Source organism: Phocoena phocoena, chromosome 9 (genome assembly GCF_963924675.1).
Source record: "Phocoena phocoena chromosome 9, mPhoPho1.1, whole genome shotgun sequence".
Lineage (NCBI taxonomy): Eukaryota > Metazoa > Chordata > Mammalia > Artiodactyla > Phocoenidae > Phocoena > Phocoena phocoena.
This window is the reverse complement of record NC_089227.1, coordinates 47,376,220-47,399,804: the sequence shown is the minus strand read 5'-3', so window position 1 is coordinate 47,399,804 and position 23,585 is coordinate 47,376,220. Positions and strand designations below refer to the sequence as shown.

The 23,585-nt window shown below is 40.4% G+C and overlaps 1 protein-coding gene across 1 annotated transcript in view; it reads left to right on the top strand.

Moving 5' to 3' along the window:
- Positions 1-23,256, top strand: part of ASB4 (ankyrin repeat and SOCS box containing 4) — a 63,472-nt gene extending 40,216 nt beyond the window's left edge. Inside the window, exons 3-5 of the mRNA XM_065884196.1 lie at positions 5,092-5,582; positions 22,025-22,138; positions 23,068-23,256. Of these exons, the coding sequence (XP_065740268.1) occupies positions 5,092-5,582; positions 22,025-22,138; positions 23,068-23,256 (794 nt within the window). The remainder of the gene's footprint in view (positions 1-5,091; positions 5,583-22,024; positions 22,139-23,067) is intronic.
- The last annotated feature ends 329 nt before the right edge of the window (positions 23,257-23,585 follow it).

The following is a 23,585-nucleotide window of genomic DNA, read 5'->3' as shown; positions in this document are numbered from 1 at the left end:
GGTCTGGGCTCGTCCTCCATCTCCCCACTGACCTCCCCGCTTACACACAGGCTCTGTGAGAAATCAAGTTAATTAGGACAGGGAGGGAGGCAGGGCGGGCTTAGTGATGAAGTAAAGTTGTGGATTCCCTGAGTCTGGGAAGATGGAGAGGTGACAGTTTCTACGGAGACCTGCCCCCACTCTCACGTAGCTTTTGAGGTGACAGAACTGTGAGGGAATGTGGATACTTTGAAGAGGATGCCTCCGAGGGCCAACTCTTAGAATGTAGGGAGTAGCAAAGCCCAGCAGAGGGAGCCACATGATGACTGATCTCAGATGATCAGCCAAGCCAACAAATGGGCACTTGGAAGCAGTTTAATTTTATTTGGGAAAAGAAGTAAGGAAATATGAGGTCTCATAACTAGGATTCATGAAATTGATTCTCTCTGTTGGAGGGTAATGAATGGATACTATCATACAGTACAGAAGAACAGAAAAAATTGAACGTTGACTGGCACTGTGTCCCTATATTCCTGGCTTCAGGAGTATCACAGTACCATTTCTGTGGCCAGCATCCACTCTTTCTGTGCAATTCTTATCCTATGTCCCCTTTTCATCATATTCTCAGTGCAACCAAATCTCTGTCTCCTTTGCCCACAGATTAAATCTGGAAAGTTCTTGTTCTTTATCAGGCAATGAAAATGAAAATTTTTCTCCATCTAATTTGCAACCATTTCAGACTAGTTCTGGAGTCCATCTTGCATAAATTAGAAGGTTCATGAAGGGCCTTCTCTCACTAAAATTTACTTTACCCCAGAAATAATTTACCCGTCTTCCCTAAAATGAAAATTGCTACAAATTTTGTGGGGGCATAGTTTACAGAAATGTAAAGAAAACTTTTAAGAGAAACAGACCATGTTCCTACATGAAAAGACTCTCTATGCTATAGGAATATCAATTCTTCCTAAATCGGTAAGTACACCACAATAAGTTCCACATGAATTAAATGTTAAACATTTTTTAACATCTATTAAAAATCCAATTATAATCAATCTGGATAAGTTAGGAAACCTCTGAGAGGAGTAGGACATTCTAATACCAAAAACAAAAGCAAAAACAAAGGGAGAATTTGACCATATAAAGTTTACATTATTGTATTAAAGAAAAATCAAAATAAACTGGATAAAAAATGTATACCAATTGTGAGAGCATAGGCTTAAATATTACTTTAATGAATGACACATATAAATGTAAACAAAGCAGAAAGGCTTCAGAGTATAAAAGGACAAAAATTTGGACAATAACTAAAGAAGAAATACTACTAGTTAATAATTACAGACAAAGTGTTCAAACTCTAATAAACAAATCAATTCAAATGAAAAGAAAAAGAGAACATTTTTTACTTCCAAATAGCAAACATATTTTTAAAATTGTGTAACTACCTACTGGTGAGTAAAATAGCACTCATGCATCAATGAGAGATGTATATAAATATAGAGATATAGATAAATATAACTTTCCTCAATTATTCATAAAGACCCTTAAAATAGCTCAGATATTTCAGCTTAATGACTCTATTTTGGGGGAATTTATGCTAAGGAAATAATCCAAAGATTTACATACAAATGTATCAATTGTAGCATTAGTCATAAGATCAAAACTTTGGCAAAAAGTCTTCACATCCATCAGGAGGGTAAACTCACTATGGAATATTATGTCATTATTTTTAAATGATATTTTAAATGATAATATAACAATATGGAAATGCTTTATAATAGTAAATAAAAAGCAATATTTGTTTAATAAAAATATTAAAATATGTCTAACCTAATTGTTAATTAGGGAAATAAATATTCAAACAATGAGATATCACTATGCACCCATCTGACTGACTAAAATTAAATAGAATGAAAATACCAAATGTTGATAAGAACCCTCACACATGGCTTATGGGAGTGTAGACTGGTACAACACCTATCTGATACCATCTAATGACGCTGAAGATAAGCACACCCGATGACCCAGCAATTCCACTCATAGGTATAGAACCCCGTGAACACTGCCCATGAGCACCAGGGTACAAGAATGTACAAGAATACTCATGGCAGCAGTGTTTGGAATAGTCTGAAACTGTAAATGTCTGTCACTAGTAGTATTACTTGTACTGTGAGATAGAACACAATAAAATGAACAAACAAGAGCTGGACATCGCAACATAGATCATTTTCACAAACAGTGTTGAGTGAAAGAAGCAAGTCATGAAAGAATATGTGTTGATTATTACATTTATATAAAGTTGGAAAATAAGTGAAACTAAACTATCTTGTTTCGAGGTATATACAAGGGTGGTAAAACTATAAAGAAATTCAAGGACATGATTATCATAAAAGTCAGAATAATATTACCTCCAGCAGGATGGTGGAGTTGTGGGGTGGAAGGATAGATCGGACAGTAGAGGGCGTTTCCGGGTCAGGGAGTGTTTGATTTCTGGACCTGGGATGTGATTGCATCAGTGATAGCTTTACAGTATTTTCTAAGCTGCACGTACATATTTTTATATATTATGTAATGCATGTTATATATTATGGGTTGAGTTGTATTGCCTCCCTTCCCCCCAAAAGAAGATATGTTGAAGTCCTAATCCCCTGCAACTCAGCATGTGACCTTGTTTGGATATAGGGTTGTTGCAGCTGTAATTAGTTAAGATGAGTAGAGCAGGATGGGCCCCTAATGCAGTATGATTGGTGTCATAAGAAGGCAGCCATGTGAAGACACAGAGACACAGAGAGAACCATGTGAAGATAGAGGCAGTCCTTGGAGTGATACATCTACAAGCCAAGGAACACCAAGGATTGATGGACATCACCAGAAGCTAGGAGGCAGGCATGAGACAGATTCTCCTTTAAAACCCTCAGAAGTAGCCACTGTCATCAACACTGTAATTTCACTACCAATCTCTAGAACCGTGAACAAATTCCCGTTGTTTGCGGTACTACTTTGCGGTACTTTGTTACGTCAGCTCTAGGAAACTAATACACTGCATTTTCACACTAAAAAAAATATTCTTTTAAGTTCCCAAGAACTTATGTTTATGGTCTCTAATTTCTTGAATGAATCACAAAATCTAAAATAGAAAAGTAGTCAAATCATCCTGCTTTATGTAGTCCCTGGAAAAGTTACACTCAAAGCCACAATTCAAATATAAAAATAAGGCTCTCCTATTCAGAAAAGGAAACTACGCAGTATATCTAGTTGTAGCAAGAGGTCAGGGATCCATTGGAAATGTCCAAATACATTAAAAAATAAAGGACGTGGTTACTTCCAAGTTGGCCTATAAAATTTTCATCCTGACCCTTTGATTCCCTTTCTTACTGGAAATTCTCCAGCATCTGAAGTGACCCTGCATTAGCTTCTGGGAAGACATTCTTATTCATCGCCTTTCACTCCAGAGCAAAGAAGTGCTGACCTGAAGGGAGATGTGACCCAGAACTTCTCCAGGGCGGAATACTGATGAACACAGATGGCAGATTGTTGTGAGGGATGATTTTTACTTATAATTCTGCTTTCTGAAAGTTAGGAGCAGAGATAGGCTCTGAGTTTACAGAGCAATGTGCTTTCAGAAACCTCACTGAGGGGTGGCTTTTTTTGGCACCAAGTAAGCTTGTAGGAGTATTGCCTTTCTTAAATGTGTTCCATATGATCAGAGGGTGCCATAAAAAAGGGCATAAAGGAGCAACACACAGAGAACAGATTTTTTAAATTAACAAAATGCAACGTTATTTCTCTGTTACTTTCAAGTTTTCAAATATCCAAAGAGAGCAAAGTACAGAAAAAATTTTTTTAGGAAAATAATGACGTAGAATAGCACAATGGTGAGAGATTTTGAAGCCAGGCTGTCTGCTTTCAAACCTCTGTTCTATTGCTTCTTAGCTTGGTATATTTATTAGTCTAAAAACAATTTCTTCATCTGTAAAATTAGGGAAAAAATGCACCTCCTGCAAAGTGTTGCTAGGAAGATTCCATGAGGCAATATGTGAAAAGCATTTAGCTCAGAATGTTGTACATGGCAAGTGCTTAATAAATATTAGTTGCTGGCATAATAATAATAATGATAATAATAAAAGTATTTCCAGATTTATACTTGAAGTCACTATAAAAATTTCCAGTAGAATTGATCACAGAATAGGCCCCCTGGGGTCACTTAGCTCACCCCAATTAAACTGGGCTGAGAAGGAAAATTTCAGCTTCTCAAGTTGACCATTCTAGTACTTAACTTCCCTATCAAAAAATAAAATTCACTCAGTTTCCTGGTCTGTTAGTTAAGTGGGTTGGATTAAATAATTTCTAAGGAGATTTCCAAGCACTAATAATCTGTATTTCTAAACAGCATTTGTCAACCATAAATTGGACATGTTACATACAGTCTTTAATTGTCTTTCTTTTAATGAGTATTTTATTTTACTAGCTTCTATCCCTTTCCTTTCAAAATATGACCCTTAGTCTAGTTTGGTGGTCAAAGTGTTTTGTGTTTTTTGTTTTTGCCCCAGTTGTATTCCAAAGGAGCCTCACAGACTTCGGCAGATTAATATTGTCAGTGTTCAGTCAGAGGGCTGAGCAATTTCCATACCACTGAAGTTCCCTTGGACCAAACATTTAGGTTTAGTTCCCTTGAAAGAAAAGAAAAAGATGATTTTGAAGAAATCTCATCAAGAGACTGAAGACTTTTAAAGCCACATGTATGAACCTCAAAGATTGTGATATAAGCTTCATTTTTAATGATATTTGCTTGGTTATCGGAATCACTTTGTATTTCCAAATCCACCTAGGGGTAGGGACTATAACTCTTGACAGTGCTCCAGCCTCCCAGCCGAAATCGTTTGCTCTCAGGCCCATTCTCCCATCACCTCAGTACATTTGCTGGTTATCCAGGAGGTGGCGCTGTTGTTTCAAAGCAGTGGCTTCCATGGGGTCTAGAAATGGAACTTGGAAAACTGGGTGGTATACAGCGGAAGAGGTTGAAAGGGAAGCAGCGAGAAAAGGCCTGTTTAATGAACCTTGTGGAAAATGATAAAATATGTTTAAATAATTGTCTTCCTCATTCTCCCTTTCTAGGGGCGAACGTGAACATGAAGACCAACAACCAGGATGAGGAGACGCCTTTGCACACGGCTGCCCACTTCGGCCTCCCGGAGCTGGTGGCCTTCTACGTGGAGCACGGGGCCATAGTGGACAGTGTGAACGCCCACATGGAGACCCCACTGGCTATCGCAACCTACTGGGCCCTCCGCTTTAAAGAGCAGGAGTTCAGCAGGGAGCATCACCTCATCTGCCGCATGCTGTTGGACTACAAAGCCGAGGTCAACGCCCGGGATGACGACTTTAAAACTCCGCTCCACAAGGCAGCCTGGAACTGTGACCACGTGCTCATGCACATGATGCTGGAAGCTGGTGCAGAAGCCAATCTCATGGATATCAATGGCTGTGCTGCCATCCAGTATGTGCTGAAAGTCACCTCCGTGCGACCTGCCGCCCAGCCTGAGATCTGCTACCAGCTGCTGTTGAACCATGGGGCGGCTCGAATATACCCTCCACAATTCCACAAGGTGAGGCTGTGTCCTAGAGTGCCAAGTGGAGAACTGGGTCGTCAGCAGGGTAATGGGGACGCAAAGGGTGGCTTGGTCTGAAATCTCCAAGTAACTCAAGCTTGTTTGAGGCTTGAGTCTTTGGGCTGCCTCTGATTCACAATCTGACATTCCATTTACACATATAACCCTAGCTATCTCGTCCTAGTCCAGACTTGTTTGAAATCTGGGGCTGAGAGCAAAGAAGGAGAGCAAGATAGTAGATAATTTTCCATGTCTTGTGTGAACACCAGTGAACTGGTAGTGGCTTCCTGGGGGGACTGAGTGAAAAAGATCAGAAGGCCACTTTACGTCTGCAGGAGAGGTGAATGGTGTGGACACAGGCACCCTCTTGCCGTCTCTTAAGCAGAATGTCTGCTCTAAAGATGATTGAGCCTGCTCTGGAATTAGTTTGTAGACATGAAAGGGCCACTCGGTTTTCTAGTTTAATGAAAGCTAACATTTATTAAGAACTAATAGTCATATTTATTAGAATGAATTCTATTTATTAAGCACACTGTTATAAGCATTTTACACTTCTTAATTTAATTTACTTAATTCTGTAACGATCTGATAAGGTAAATAACATCATCATCCCTATTCTATAGAGGAGGAAACTGAGGCACAGAGTAGTTAAGTAATTTGTCTGACCTCACACAGAGGCAGTGCCAGTATTCAACCTTGGTTCATTTGGTGCTAGTGTTTAGCTTTATAGTATGACACTGCACAGCCTTTATTTTAGACAGTATTTAATGATAATCTCTAATGGGCTAGCAGGGACCAGATATTACCAATACTGGCATGACTAAGACGTGGTAATTATCCTCAATTAGCTTAGGATCTAGTGAGAGAGACAAACACATAAAGAGATAACTTTAATATTCCATGGTAAATGACAAGGTAGAGGAATAAAGGGTTCTCTAGGCACATGGAAGAGAGAGAGTCTTGCATTAGGTTGATGACGGTCATGAATTTGGAAACCAAAATGCGTTTCACCTTAAATAAAGAAATCAAATGATAATTTACCTAGGATTTCACTCATTAAAAAAAACTAATTAACATGCAGTAGAGGAGTTTTATGTATAAACCAGCTAACTAATGTAGGGTCACAGAAAGCTAGTTGATAGAAGTTTTACTAAATTCGCAGCCAAGTTCTACCTCCTACCTTGGTAAAATGTCAGAGACTTGTCTGAAGTCCTGCAGTGTGAAGTTTAGTTGAAAGAAAAGTTCCACTAAAGAATTTAAGGGTAGTGCACTCAGAAAATTCCAGATAGACAACCCACAGAAAGTTCCAATGTAGACATGATGAGTTCAATGATTTATGTGATCTCAGTAAGGAATTTTCTCTTGATTGTCAGTGTTTTAATGGAAGATTAAGTAATTTTTTTCCTTAAAATTTTATGTAGTACTCATAATGTCCTGGAACTTTAATTTTATAGGAAATTTCAAAAGATTATGTTGATTAGGAATAGGATAACAAATAATAATGTTACAATAATGTCCTTTGTTGAGCTCTAAATAGGCTTATACATATTATTTAATTTTATTTTATAATAATCTCTGAGGTAGGCGCTGGCATTATCCTCATTTAAAAGGTGATAGAATTCAGATATTTTCCTAAAGTTACACAGAGTAAGTGGTCAAGCTCATTCATTCATTTATTTAACAAGTATTCACTGAGCACTACTTTGTGCAGGAACTGTTCTAGGAGTTAGAGATAGAGCAATGAACCAAACAAAGACCTTCATGGAAGACACTTTCTAGTGGGAGACAGGAAAAAAAACAAAACAACAAACTAATAAATACACTCTGATATGTTAAGTGCTATGGAGACAAGTAAAGCAAGGTAAAGATAATAATAGAATGTGGGCTTTCTTTGGTGTTTATGTATGTGTATGTATGTGTAAAACCAGTGTTTTACAAAGGCTGATTAGAGAAAACGAGGATGTGAAGGAGCAAGTCATGTGAATAGCTGGGGGTGGGCAGGGGTGGTGGTGGGGGGAGCATTCTAGATATAAGGAAAACCAGGTGCAAAGGTCCTGAGGTAGGAGAGGACTAAACATGTCTGAGGAAGCCAGAGTGCCTGAAGTGGGGTGAGAAAGGAGGAGGAGAAGTCAGAGAAGCATGTGGGTGATTTGCAGACCATATACATGACCCTGTAGACTGTGCTGATATCCTTGGTTTTTTATTCTGAATGAGAGAGTAAGTCACTGAAGGATTTTGAGTGAGGGAAAAAAAGTCTGATTTATGTTCCAAAAAGTTCCCTTTGACCGCCTTTTGGAGAATAACTCTACGGGGGAGAGGGGCAAAGGTAGTACAGTTATCTAGATAAGAGATAAGGGTGGCTTAGACCCACAGTGGAAGTGGAGAAAGTAGTGAAAAGTGGTGAGATTTGGGGCAAGCTCTGAAAAGGGAGTCCATAGGTTTCCTGATGGATTATTTGTGACCTGTGAGAAGAAGAGAGGAATCAAGGATAACTTCGAGGATTTCTGCCCAGGGAATAGAAAGAATAAAGGAGCCATTTCTTTTTTTTTTTTTTTTTTGGCAGTACGCGGGCCTCACTGTTGTGGCCTCTCCCGTTGCGGAGCGCAGGCTCAGCGGCCATGGCTCACGGACCCAGCCGCTCCGCGGCATGTGGGATCTTCCTAGACCTGGGCACGAACCCGAGTCTCCTGCGTCGACAGACAGACTCTCAACCACTACGCCACCAGGGAAGCCCAGGAGCCATTTCTTGAGAAAGTAACTGTGCAGGTGGAGCTGCTTTTGAAGAGAAGATCAGGGGTTCTGCTGTGCTTCAGATGCCTATTAGTCATCCAGGTGGAGATGTCAAGTAGGCAATTTGATATATAACCCTGGTGTTCAGGGAGAGGTCCTGGCCAGAGATACAAATTTGGGAGTCTTCATCGTGAATATGATGTATAAACCCATGAGGACAGATGAGGTCAACCAGAGCATGGGGCTAGAGAGAGAGAAAAGTGACCAGAGGACTGGGCTATGGGGCATTCCAACTAGAGTTTGGGTAGATGAAAAAGAATCAGTGAAGGAAACTGTAGAAAGTCCTTGAGCTAGGAGGAGAATCAAGATGGAATGTTTTCCTGGAATCCAAGGTAGAACATGAGGAAGGAAGATATGGAATCAGCTGGGTTGAATATAGGTGGCATTTCAAATAAGATGAGGGCTAAGAAGTTGCCATTGGACTAGGCAACATGGATTTTATTGGGGACCTCAACAAGAGTTATTTTGGTGGATCACTGGTGAGAAAAGGTTAATTAAAGTGGATTCAAAGGAAAAAGGGATAAAAGGAAGTGAAAACAGTGAGGGGTTTGAGGCATTTTCTTGTAATGCAAGAGTAGCTAGAAGGGAATGATGGCTGATATGTTTGTTGGCTGATGGGAGTGTTCTAGGAAGGGGAGAAAATTTGCTGCAGGTAATTATTGGAGCACCATCTTGAAGATGGGATCTAGTGCACAAACGGAGGTGTTGGTCTTAGTAACACAGGCAGTTCATCCATCATAGCAGGAGGGAAGGCAGGGCCTGTGTGCCCAGATGCAGGGATGTTGGTAGATATGTTAATAAGAGTTTATATAAGTACTCTTATGATTGCTTCTATTTTCTCAGTAAAGAATGAGAAGTGGTTGGAGAAGAGGTTTGAAGACTTAAGGGCAAAGGTGAAGGTGTGAGATGTTTACCTTGGGGAGCAAATGGACTTGGGAAATATAATAGGATTGCTGGGTGGCTCAAGACCATTAAAAGTTAATAGTCATATGTTTGACTCAGAATGTGGTCTGTCCGACTCCTGAACCTAAGCCCTTAGATTTAGCAGTTTCTGTTGTGTTTTATGACATTGCCCAGGAAATGTATTTAAACCTAAAGGATCACAACACAAGAAAAGACCTAAAGAGGTCATTTTGTTTAATTCTCAAGGCTCTAGGCAGAAATAGTGCTCTTGTATTTGCAAATCTCCATGAAGGCAGATTCTACAGCACTCCCTTCCTTGGATGTCTCTTTGATTTTGGAACACCGCACCCTCCCACCCCTGAGTCCCTCCCACTTTTTTTTCTTTTCGGTAAATATTAGAAACTAATCCTCTGCTTCTTATTCCTGACCTGGAATAACTCATATGCATCCTATTAAATCCTTAAATCTCTGTATCAGTTTGTACCTAAGGCTTCTCTTTTTTCCCAAACCAAATTTTTTATTTCTCCCAAGTTTTTAGCTGTTACTTGTTTTGCCTCTGGATCTTGGTCAAGGTATGTCTGAAAAGGTCGAGAATTAGGACAACGCTTAACCCTTATATTTTCTCTATAACTTTTGAGGAAAGACTGCTACCTAAATGGCCTGAAAAAATATTCATGAAATCTACTGTTGAAGGTAGTTGTTTGACCTCAGTTGTTAATTCTCACCTTCCTTGCAATTTTCTTTGGAATTTTAAAATACTTTTTCATGCTAAGGTTGGATCGAAGGAATATTTTCTTACTTGAACTGTTATACATATTTCAGCCTTAGAAATAAAATCAAATGGTTATATTCTATGAAAAATTAAGCAACTTTTATTTAAAGTACAGTGATCCGTAGCTTTTAGCTATGAATATCTACTGCTTAGTTTGCATCCATTTTCTGGATCATACATACTGGTATCTAGATTTGGCTAAAACAATAGATATTAACAATCTCTAGAGTGAGTATACAACCCAGCATTTTAAATTACATATGAAGGGCTTCCCTGGTGGCGCAGTGGTTGAGAGTCCGCCTGCCGATGCAGGGGACGCGGGTTCGTGCCCTGGTCTGGGGGGATCCCACATGCCGTGGAGCGGCTGGGCCCGTGAGCCATGGCCACTGGGCCTGCGCGTCCGGAGCCTGTGCTCCGCAACGGGAGAGGCCATGGCAGTGAGAGGCCTGCGTACCACAAAAAAAATAAAATAATAAAAAATAAAAATAAATTACATATGAAATGGTTCCTATTTAAAAATTTTACCTCTGCTTTTGTCACTCATAACTCATTCATTCTAGACTTGCCATGCTATGCATGTCAAGAATAAAGAAGCATGGAATTTGGAAGGGGATGTCAAACAAATTTGGGTCCTGCCACTCACCTAAGAGTGTGATTTTGAATAAATTACTTGCTTCTTGAGCCTAAATTTCCTTCCCTGTGAAATGGATATACTCTTATGCCTTGGCAATAATATGCAAACCAGGTCCTTCACTAGAAAGAAATTAATTACTCATAGCACACCACAAATATACTCAGAGCCCAGAGGATGGTGCCAAACATTTTCTTGCTCTTTCTGGAGTCACTGTCAGTCCTCACAAAGTGTCTCCCCCAATTCCTCACCCCAGCCTTCATCCTGCATCTATAAATATCTCTTCCTTGGACTACCTCCCACTTTTTTCTCTACCCACATCTCACTAGAGGGGTCATTCTTCATAGTGGGACTTCTAGGAGACAAACAATCGATCTCTTTCTAATACAGCTCACTTCATAATGCATAATTTTGTGTATATTTATGCTGTAAGGCTACCTTCCTTCCAGGGAAGAGGATAGAGACGGACAGAGGGCATGGATAATAATATCCTTCTCCTAAGGTTGTTTTGAGAATGAAACAAGATAATATTTAAGAAGTGTTTACCATGACTTCCCCTGGCTGTCCAGTTGTTAAGACTTCACCTTCCAATACAGGGGGTGCGGATTCAATCCGTGGTTGGGGAGCTAAGATCCCACATGCCTCACGGCCAAAAAACCAAAACATAAAACAGAAGCAATATTGTAACAAATTCAATAAAGACTTTAAAAATGGTGCACAGCAAAAAAAACTTTAAAAAAAAAAAGAAAGTGTTTATCATTTCTGGTCATGGCAACCTTTAAACAAAAGATAACTATAACTGTTATCATTACATATCTGTTGAGCAGTAGAATCCGTGCTCCTGGGCCTGGTTTACCCACAGGGGCCTTTCCAACCAGGAGAGACAATGTGTGAGAATGCCCAGAGATAAAATATTGAGTTTTACTCTGAAACCCCCTGGTGGTTGACTGTGGATGAAACAGGTCTCTGCAAAAGTAAGTAAAAGACCCTCTCCCCATTCCCCTGTAAGAGCCACTTAAGGGTTTGGGCTGCTGCTATCCTCCCCAGGAGTGTGGCGCTGGTGGGGTGGAGCCACAGGTGACCCTGGACTGTGGAGGGTGAGCCTGGTCCTGGAGAATTGCTTCCTCCTGGCTCACAGGTGAAGGGAAGTGGCTCCTACAAGGCTCCGCATGGGGCTGCTGATCTGGAGAGCAGCAGTGGTCAAGCTAGGAGCACACCTGCCTCCCCTTCCGAAGACGTCCCCAAGGGTGTTCATCGTTTCTTCCTCGTCAGTTTTAGAGTCAACGTGGTCTTCACCAATCAGGAAGGATCTTTAAAGTTCCCAACCTCAAACAATTGCTTCTTCAAAGACATGCCCTCTGCCTGATTCCTAAAGATTTCTTTCACTTCCTTGCCAAACTTACTTGGCTAGACCTCTGGTATAATAGAATGAAAGCACTTCCTTCTGGGATTGGAGAGCACAAGCATTTGAAAACTTTACTTTTAGAAAGAAATCCTATCACCATGTTATCTGTGGAGCTGGGGAGTGTAACTGCATACAAGCACTGAACTAGGGACATTGCCTTCGTGAACCCCTGCAGCTTACTGTACATAAAGGATTGGTAGCTATTCTGGCCTCCCTGTGGCTCTGGGCAGCAGAACACCCCTCCCCTGGAGATGCAATTTCTTGAGGTTTGTAGGACAATTATGATGAAAAACTGCATTGAAAGTGAAGTTAGTGCTTTTTAAAGAAGTGCCAGACTAGGGGCAATAGGCCTTTAAATGGATTTTCTGTTCTCCTGCAAGAAGTCTTGCAAATGTGAGGAAGGTCCCAGGTCCTGTTCACAAAGGCAGTTGTCTGAGAGATAACAGCGAGGAGGGGTAGGAACAGGGGCTTAGTAACCATGGATCTGAATTCTAACTTGGCCATTTACTTGCTGTGTGATTTTGAAGTCCCTTAATCTCTCAGATCCAAGAGAAAATGAAGAGAAAAATATCAACTTTTCAGGATTGTCTGAGGAGTGAGTAAGACATGTAAATCACTGAGACTAGTAGGTGCTCAACAAAATCATTTCCTTTCCTCCTCCTCCCAAAATGTACTCTTGGCCCATTGTAGGAGTCTTTCCTACCAGCCTTACTTTGGTGGCTCTACTCTCCTGTAGAATAGTATACAATTACATGTTCCAGGGAACACTCTCTCCACAGTTACCATCTTCTTACTCAGTTCTGTTTTGCTCCTCTGAGCCCCTCTAGGTTGGCTGTATGCTAAAGAGATTTAAGATTCAGTTGGCTACTGGTGGATGGTTGGTACTTTAAACATTTTTGTGGCTACCCAATAGACTATATAACAGAACTGGCCTCCTTCCAAAGGAAAACTAAAGAAAAGCTATTCAATTTACTATGCAGATGCTATAAAGTGACTTAGAACAGCTACTTCACAACCCGACTTTCCAATGAGAAAGTCATCTTTACACAAGTAAATGACTGACTCATTTATCCAGAAGATAAAGTGATTTGTTCTCTTGTGGATGGGGAATTCAGTTTCCTTATTTACAAGGAACAAGGTCAGAGCTGAAGATGCTGTCTTCCAAATACAAAGCAAATTTGTAGAGGGTGTATTTCACTGAAAGCTGATGTATAAATTACATAAGGGGAAAAAAAGAATTATAGGGTCTGCAATTGCTTTCCAAGGTTCAAAAGGACATTTGATTTTTTTTTCTCTCAGCATAATTCAGAAGGAAGTGACACCCCAGGGAGCCAAGATTGGGTTTTCTTGTAGGGCAAGAAAGACATTTTTCTAGGGGAGGGAAAGGTATGTGAAAGTCTGGGGGAGGTAAAGATGATTTCTGCCGTTGAACAGTTCTGTATATGAAGCCCAAGGTATAAGCAGTCTCTTTGATCATTAAGTACCTTTCTGCACACAAATATCTCAATATAAAAGGGCAGAGGTAGCTTTAGATTTTCTCTGGTGAAGTGGCTTACAGGTGGCACTTGTACTGGAAGGGTGGCAGGGAGATTTATCTTGAATCTGTTTTCTAATTAATGTTTTTAGGGGTCAGATGCTGAGGGGAAGGGTCTTAAGGTCTCTCCAGTTGCCACCACTACCTTTTGTCCAATTGTTCTTCTAGGAAGGAAGAATAGAGACCCCAGAGACGCACAGAAGGCGAAGGTCATTGAGCCTTTTCTGTTTCCCAGGTTTACAAGAAGAAGTAGAAGCTTCTGCCTTCTGGGTCCACCAGTCCTTCCTCATTTGATGGTCAAGGTTCCTGGGAGTCATCATAGAGTGATTATTTAGAGTTTGCTCTCTCTTAAGGGTTTCTTTTTGTTGTTGCCTGGTGAAATAATTGCTGAGGCCTGAAGACGGCATGATCAGCTGTCTTCGTTCTGGAAGCTAGGCGTGTCGGTTAAGAGAGCTGGGAGCGTCAGGCTGAAAGGAGCCTTTCCTGCTGTGAGAACCGCCTTCTGTCAGCAGAAAATTTGCTAGTCAGTGTCAGCAAAACCTAATGTGGCAGTGGGAGCTTTGGACTTTGTGCATCTAAAGACTGAAGGTTAAGAACTACTCAATTTTTTTTATCCTAATGAAAGGTTATCTCCAGGTGATATATGGGAGTGTGCCAGGTACAAATTGAAGCACCAGATGTGTGAAGTTGGGCTCCTGAACTATGAATGAATTATATTCCTGTATACATAACTTGGTTTGAACTGTTTCTGAATAGGGGCTGGGAATAGGGTTGCCAAACAAAATATAGATGCTCTATTGAATTTGAAATGCATCACTAATAAGTAATTTTTAGTATAAATATGTCCCATGCAATATTGGGGCCATATTTATACGAAAAATTATTTGTTGTCTGTCTGAAATTCGAATTTACCTGGTAACCTACATTATTATTATTTGCTAAACCTGGAAACCCTAGTTGAGAAGTAAATAATGTGTTACAGGAGGAGAGTAACTTTTAGCCACACCTCCTCTGTGTACAAGGTTTTGGCAGGAAGGGGGAGGTAAGGAATACCTAGGGACAGATTACCTGTATTGGGTAAGTGGGCAATGTGTCTCTAAACATAACCAGTGTGGTTTCCATGAAGAGTGAGTGTAGCCCGGGAATTAATGCAGAGCACAGGTCAGTTTTCTGAGTGGACACTTAAACCATGTGCAGAGCCTCATTACAAGCTTCTGACTTCCCCATGCTCTCTGTTTTCAAAATTCCAGTACAAGTATATTCCTGATTCAGGCCTTGGATTAATTTCAGCTGTCATCTCTGTCCTGGTAACTCTTAAATTTAAATCTTCATTTTGGATTACTCATTTGATTTCCAGCATACTTTTCAACATGGCTCATCCTTCTAGAAAGAATATATCTGGAGGTCTTTAGAGAAGGATGTGTATAGAGGTCTGATGGATGCTATTTTCATATAATTAGCAACATCTTTGCATTAGAAAGGGAATTATTTCGAACTTTCAACAAAATCCAGCCTATAATTACTATAATGATAATAGTAAAGAGTGGGTTTTTTTTAACATCTTTATTGGAGTATAATTGCTTTACAATGATGTGTTAGTTTCTGCTTTATAACAAAGTGAATCAGTTATACATATACATATGTTCCCATATCTCTTCCCTCTTGTGTCTCCCTCCCACCCTCCCTATCCCACCCCTCTAGGTGGTCACAAACCACCTAGCTGATCTCCCTGTGCTATGTGGCTACTTCCCACTAGCTATCTATTTTACATTTGGTAGTGTATATATGTCCATGCTACTCTCTCATTTTGTCACAGCTTACCCTTCCCCCTCCCCATATCCTCAAGTCCATGCTCTAGTAGGTCTGAGTCTTTATTCCTGTCTTACGCCTAGGTTCTTCATGATCTTTTTTTTTTTTCTTCTTAGATTCCATATATATGTGTTAGCACACGGTATTTGTTTTTCTCTTTCTGACTTACTTCACTCTGTATGACAGACTCTGGGTCCATCCACCTCACTACAAATAACTCAATTTCGTTTCTTTTTATGGCTGAGTAATATTTCATTGTATATATGTACCACATCTTCTTTATCCATTCATCTGTTGATGGACAGTTAGGTTGCTTCCATGTCCTGCCTATTGTAAATAGTGCTGCTGCAATGAACATTTTGGTACATGACTCTTTTTGAATTATGGTTTTCTCAGGGTATATGCCCAGTAGTGGGATTGCTGGGTCATATGGTAGTTCTATTTGTAGTTTTTTAAGGAACCTCCATACTGTTCTCCACAGTGGCTGTGTCAATTTACATTCCCACCAACAGTGCAAGAGTGTTCCCTTTTCTCCACACCCTCTCCAGCATTTATTGTTCCTAGATGTTGTTTTTTTTTTTTTTTTGGTACACGGGCCTCTCACTGTTGTGGCCTCTCCCGTTGTGGAGCATAGGCTCCGGACGCGCAGGCTCAGCGGCCATGGCTCACGGGCCCAGCCGCTCTGCAGCACGTGGGATCCTCCCAGACCTGGGCACGAACCTGCGTCCGCTGCATCAGCAGGCGGACTCTCAACCACTGCGCCACCAGGGAAGCCCCTGTTTCTAGATTTTTTGACGATGGCCATTCTGACCAGTGTGAGATGATATCTCAATGTAGTTTTGATTTGCATTTCTCTAATGATTAATGATGTTGAGCATTCTTTCATGTGTTTGTTGGCAATCTGTATATCTTCGTAAAGAGTGTTTCTTGTTCTAAATACCTGTACAATAGGATCTGTGTCTTTAAACCATTCATTTCACTGGTCCTTACTTAAGGATTAAAATAAGATCATCAGAATATATTTGAAAGAGCACTAAACTCAGATGAAGACCTAAAACCATGCTTTTTCTTACTGTGTGCCTCTTTGGGTTTCAATTTCCTCATCTCCAAATTAGGGGGATTAGATAATTCCTAGGGTCCTTTGCAACTCTAACAGTCTATGATGCTCTTATGGTAGTTTATAAACTAGTGTTCAAAGCAATTAGTCAGCCTGAGGTTTTGTCTGTCTCTTTTGCATAGAGCTACATATCTGCCATCCTCATCCCAACTGCAGAGAAAAGAGCAGCCCCATTTGCCTCAATTTCCCAAGACCAAGGTTCTGGAAAAATTACCTGCCCACCTTGACCATCTTGTACCCATGGAGAAGTCCTTCTAGTTATACTTTCCATATACTCAGAAATGCTGACTCTAACTCTTCAGAGGTCCCACAGCAATGGATGTCTAACTCCAGCCCACCTGTTTATCCCCTTAGGGATTACTCTTTATTTGAGTAGACCTGGCTGAAAAAGCCATTGTCAGCAGGTCAGCTTTGTGCACTGTACCCAGACTATGTATGTGAATGGATCGTCTCATTAAACAAGTGTTTATGTTGTGCCCATTTGGACCTAGCCACTGGGCAGGATGGTTCTGATGCCTTCACTGGTTTGGAGCCTCAATATACACATTTAGTCTGCAATGGCTTATGACTGCACTTTTTAAATTCGGGGACAATTAAAAAGAGTTGTGTGCTAGAGTTTGGCTCACAGTAGCTCATGAGAGCTGATTGTTAAATTATCAGGAATTTTGTGAGCTGATTGTTAAATGCAACGATTTTTAAAAATTAAGTCATATAAACCTATAACATGGGGCTTCCCTGGTGGTGCAGTGGTTGAGAGTCCGCCTGCTGATGCAGGGGACATGGGTTCGTGCCCCAGTCCAGGAAGATCCCACATGCCGTGGAGCGGCTGGGCCCATGAGCCATGGCCGCTGAGCCTGTGTGTCCGGAGCCTGTGCTCCGCAACAGGAGAGGCCACAACAGTGAGAGGCCCACGTACCACACACACACAAAAAAAAACAAAACAAAAAAACCTACAACAAAGTATACTAAAAACAAAGGTAATAAATATTCAAAACACACTACCTGCCAATTATTTTACTCTACATATCTTCCCCACCATACATTCAGGGACCTCAAATAGGCCATGATGCAACTGTTTACACCACAGAAATCAGCAAATGCTACCAATCAGACCTTAACTTATTGCTTTGTTGATGTCTAGACTTCAGAAATTGATGGAGAGAATGTTACTAATGTAGATTAAACTTAAAAATTTGTAGTGTGTGGTGTCTGTAGCTATTACATTGTGAATAGTACAAAAAATTGAGAAATATGCTTCCAATATTCAAAAAACTATTAAGCGCTTCCACATAGAAGTGGCTTATGTCATTGATGAGTGAGTGAGTTTCCAATATATGTCTTCATTGTTTCACATTTGTGAAACAGTTACTCCTTAATGTAATAAAAATGTCAACCAATGTAAACATAGGAACCACATGCACGCTTCAATTGCAGACACAGGTTGGCTATGAATACAACTCATATCTATACAAAATTGATATAAAAATCAGTGATAGCATTCTTAGAGTACCAACTGGCCATATGGAATAGGAAATAAATATTGGGTATTTTATTATTTGTAAATTGAGGGCTTCACATTCTTTATATTAGCAAAACTTATAATAAACTTATAAACATATATACATACAGTCTTTTTTTTTATGAAATGCCTGTTGTTGAACATTTTCTAGTACACCATTGACTCAAACCTCTATTCGGTAGAGCCCCTTCTGGTTGCTCTATTTGTTGGGGCTGACACAGTCCTCAGGTGAGGCCATGCCTCCTGAGGCCAGACCATATGATCATCTCAATAGATGCAGGAAAACCCTTTGATAAAATTCAACATCCATTTATGGTAAAAACTCTCCAGAAATAGGGCATAGCGGGAACATACCACAACATAATAAAGGCCATATACAGCAAACCCACAGCTAATATCATACTCAACAGTGAAAAGCTGAAAGCATTTCCTATAAGATCAGGAACAAGAGAAGGATGCCCACTCTCACCATTTTTTAAAATTTTATTTTATTTATTTATTTTTGGCTGTGTTGGGTCTTCGTTGCTGTGAGTGGGCTTTCTCTAGCTGTGGCGAGCGGGGGCTACTCTTTGTTGTGGTGCGCGGGCTTCTCATTGTGGTGGCTTCTCTTGTTGCGGAGCATGGGCGCTAGGCACGTGGGCCTCATTAATTGTGGCTGGTGGGCTCTAGAGCACAGGCTCAGTAGTTGTAGCGCATGGGCTTAGTTGCTCCGTGGCATGTGGGATCTTCCCGGACCAGGGCTCGAACCCGTGTCCCCTGCATTGGCAGGTGGCTTCTTAACCACTGTGCCACCAGGAAAGCCCCTCACCATTTTTATTCAACATGTTTTTGACTTTTGGAGTCACACAGACCTGAGTTGGAATCCTATCTCTGTCATTTACTAGCTAAATACCCTTGTTTAAATTCTCTCACCCTTTGATTTTAAATCTGTAAAGTGGAGATAATTATAGGACTAACCTCATAGGTTGTCTGAAGATTTAGCAAGCTAAACATGCAAAGATTTAACATAGGCCCTGGCACATGATAAGTCCTCAAAAAATGGTAGCTGTAATTTTTTTCCTTCATCCTCTCTCCTGCCTATTAGGATGCATCAAGCTTCAGACCATGGTTCTCTACCTTTTCCGTTTATATCCATTTAGCGTATGATTGACCTAACCAGCACATTCCTTGTTGATGCACAGATCTCCCTCTCCATCTTGACCTTCTCATTAGAGCATCCATCATGCACATTTTTAACTGACATTAGGACATAACATAGGAAATATCCTCCTGCTCATTATCTGACCATCCTCAAATTAGTATGCCCTTCCTATTTCCTCATTTCCATCGGTGGTACCCCTATTTGTACTTGATCTTAGGCTTCAGAGTTGCAGTCTTTACTTCCTATATCTGATTAGTCATTAAACCCTACTTATTCTTTCTCGCAGCTTCAGTTCTCGTGACTAATGGTGAAGCTAGCTGAGAAGCCGTTTGGTGCACTCCCATTTAGCCTCCTCAGGGCTCCCTGCCCTTGATATCCTTGTTTTTCCCTTTGTGCTTTTGCTCATGGTACTCAAGGGACACTGATGATCTTTAAGTTAGCCTCTTATTATTTACTGAATTATATTGCTCTGAACTCTGAAATACCTATGTCTTTTATCTTCAACTGGGTTGTAAATTCCTTGAAGACAGAAGCAGGGCATAAACTCAGAATTACTGTCACAGTGCTAAACACAGTGCTCAATAAAGGTTTCCCAATGGAATGAATTGATTGAATATAACCCTTTCTTATTAAGAATACATAATAGCTTCCTATTGCCTATTAAGTCAATCCCAAGCTCTTCAGATTGACCTTCCAGGTGTACTGTCAGCTGACTCCATCTTACCTGCTCTTAACTTTAGTTCTTTCCTGACATGGGCCCTTCATTCAGGTGACCTTGGTACACACACACACACACATACACACAACTGGGTATTAAAATACTCATCCTTCTGTCTCAGTTTTGCCTGAAGTCCCAAGACATTGGGTACTTACCACTCACATAGAAAAATGCAATGCTAGACCACCCTGGATGTTGGAGTTTGAGTTCAGTCAAACTCTTTCCCTGGAGGTAGGAGACAAGGTGTGTAAAAGTTCCAATCCTCTAATGAAGGATTGGTCTTTCCAGTAACCAGTCCACCTAATGAAGCTCTCTAGGAGCCCCATTAAGACTCACTTCATTAGCATAATTGAAATGGTGGAAAGGAGCTCTTTGTCAAGAACCAGAGGCAAAGACCAAACATGTATTTCTTATTATACCACACCCACAAATACCTCCTTTCCAACTGCAGCTTGAAACAAGCCTGGGTTATGGGAGAGGAGAAACTTTTAAGTAAAATTTGGAGTTTCAATTATTCAACTAAAATGGACATTTTTATTGCTGAAATGACATTTTTCTCCTATCTAGAGTGACTGGAGTACTTTTTATTATTAAAAATTAAGTAGAGGGCTTCCTTGTTGGCGCAGTGGTTGAGAGTCCGCCTGCTGATGCAGGGGACACGGGTTCATGCCCCGGTCCGGGAAGATCCCATATACCGCGGAGCGGCTGGGCCTGTGAGCCATGGCCGCTGAGCCTGCGTGTCCGGAGCCTGTGCTCCGCAATGGGAGAGGCCACAACAGTGAGAGGCCCACGTACAGCAACAAAAAAAAGAAAAAGAAAGAAGAAAAATTAAGTAGAAACAGGTGTGAGTCCTGCCTGAGGTATCATGCCAGGAGTGGAGAAGGGTTGCAGGCAGTGGGTTTGTGTGAGCAGGAGAAAGCGATAATGAAGCTGTGTTTTTGTTTTACCCGTTGAAGTACCTCTCTTTCAACACGACTGTTACATTTGCTGATGCTGCATATGTAGACAGGCCTGTAAGTGTATGCAGGCAGGCACACAACACACACACACACACATGCATGCACCTTTCTACCATTTAGGATCTACAGTTGGACCCATCTCCTCCAAGAAATCATTCCTGGTTAGCGCAACTCACTCAGCTCTCTCTCTTGGAATTTCTATAATTCCTCTTTTTCAAACCCTATAATCTAACACTTATGTATGTGAACCAACCATACATCTCCATTGATCTTCTCTTGTTTCATTTACATGTTTTTGCTTCTCATTCTTACAGTAAGCCTCTCACCAGAAACCAGTGTGTTTTACTTTGGGATATGTCTCATATATTCCTCCATTGTCACTTAATAAAGGCTGCATGATTGATTAATCAGATATGTCCAAATTTCATGGTAACATCAAAGGTTGGCTAAATATCCAGTTTAGTCTAAAACCTAAAGCTAAATCTTTCTGCCTCCTGATGGAAATGCTGGCCACCTCGACTCGGCTTTCCAGTTTTATTTGGTTGGTCTACTGTTGAACAGAGTGTGCTAATGAAATAACTAATCTTCATGTGATCTTTTATTGCTGGTGAAGGTTAAAATACCAGTGAGGGTGATTTGGTACGTGACATTAGTCCTCTTCAAGCACTGCACTGGGAAGACAGCTTTGGTTAACTTTCATGTTACTCTATAGTTTGTTTTACTTCATAGTCACCAGTAGGCTTGAGTTCTTGGATTACTAACATTCAGCTTTTTGCTAATAAAATTTTCTGTAGAACTAGGAGAATTTCCTAGACAGCTGGAAGTGTATTTTGGGACCGGCCTCTCTCAAAATTGCTTTTACGAGCAGGGGATGCATTTCGTCAGGCCCCCACCCTCTTTGTTAGCACCTCTTTTTCACTTGCTCCTGGATGATGAAGGAAATTAGTCTTATGTTATTAATCCTCCCATCCACAATGGGGGCTGACAGTGTGTTTGAATACTTAAAGGCATGAGACTTCTCAAAAGCATTTCAGGGCTCCAAAGAGGCTTATCGGTCCATGAAGTCCTGATGTCTCTGTGCGTGGAAAAGATGAATCATACATGTGCATTGAACAGATGAAACTCTGTGGTGTCTCTGCAGGTGATACAGGCTTGCCATTCTTGTCCCAAAGCAATCGAAGTTGTCGTCAATGCCTATGAACATATCAGGTGGAACATAAAGTGGAAAAGAGCTATCCCTGATGATGACTTGGAGGTAAAGCATCAATTCACTTCCTGTGGGTTTTGCTCTAAAGTACTTCCATAGTGCAATGGGAGTGCAGGAAATTCTAATTCAAAAAATGGGTTTTGAGAATGCGTTTAAGAATTTGAGGATGCTACACAAATACAGCAAGACAAAGGGTTATAAAATGCAGGTGTGAGAATAAATAAATAAATAAATAAATAAATAAATAAGTAGCATCTTGGGAGTTTCTCCATCCAAGGGCAAGTTGAACAGTTATATAAAGGTGACAGTTTTACTTTCTTCCCATCAATTTAGGTGAATTTAATAATAATAAGAAGAATATTTAGGATTGTTCATATAGCATTTTTATCAGAAGTTTAAATTGTTTGTGTAGATTATGTCACTCACTTTAAAAATTTGCTCTATTATTATTTATATAGATTAATTAATATTAATAATTATATAGATTAATTAATTATATAGATTATTTCATTCACTTTTAAATAACCTGAAGTCTGTAATAGGCAGGTAACAGAGTATCAACAACTTTGTGATGAGTCATGCAGAAAGCCATTGGCAAAGCTGAGTCCTCATGCTGCATGTGGACTTTGCTGCCTTTGTGAACCAGCCCTTCCACCTAGCCTCATGTTCTTGGTTTTAGCTGCCACAGGCTGTCCCCAGCACGGGAGAGATGTTGGGCACAGAGTACAAAGCTCACTGGGCCTAGAGGCTAATGGCTTAGGTGCAGTCTTATTCTGCTACTTATTAGCTATCTTAGCTTTAAAAAGTTACTTAACCTGCCTTAGCTTCATTATTCATGTTTAATTTTGCCTCCCCATCAGAGACCGTGGAAAGCTGCCATTATGTATAAAGTAGGGACTAAACACATCACTATTGATTTCTATTGACGTAAACTCTGAGGCTTTTCTGACTTTAACATGTGTTGCCTTCCTTTTCAGAGATACTGGGATTTTTACCACTCTCTCTTCACTGTGTGCAGTAACTCTCCAAGGACTCTCATGCATTTATCAAGATGTGCCATTCGAAGAACGTTGCACAGCAGATGTCACAGAGTAATTCCTTTGCTTTCCCTCCCATTGTCATTGAAAAAGTACTTGCTTTTAGAGCCAGAGGGAATCATTTATTAAGCCTTATGAGACAGAAAATCCCAATCCTAGATGTTTAAGTGGACTTGCTGAGTAGACACAGTTTGCATAAATAAAATGGTACTTGGGTTGATTATAACACTTCAGGGATTTAAAAACACTTTACAAACACTATGTCATTAATCCTAGAGTATCATGGCGAGGGGAAATAAACAAGAGGTAAAGTTAAGGTAGTCTCAAAAACAAGAGCGTATCCAGAAGGTCCTGACATAACAATAATAATTAATATGTATAGTGCTCTTACTTGGTGCCTGCTATAATTTTATAAGATTTTTCATATGTTATCTCATTTGAAGTGGGACCCAGGTTTT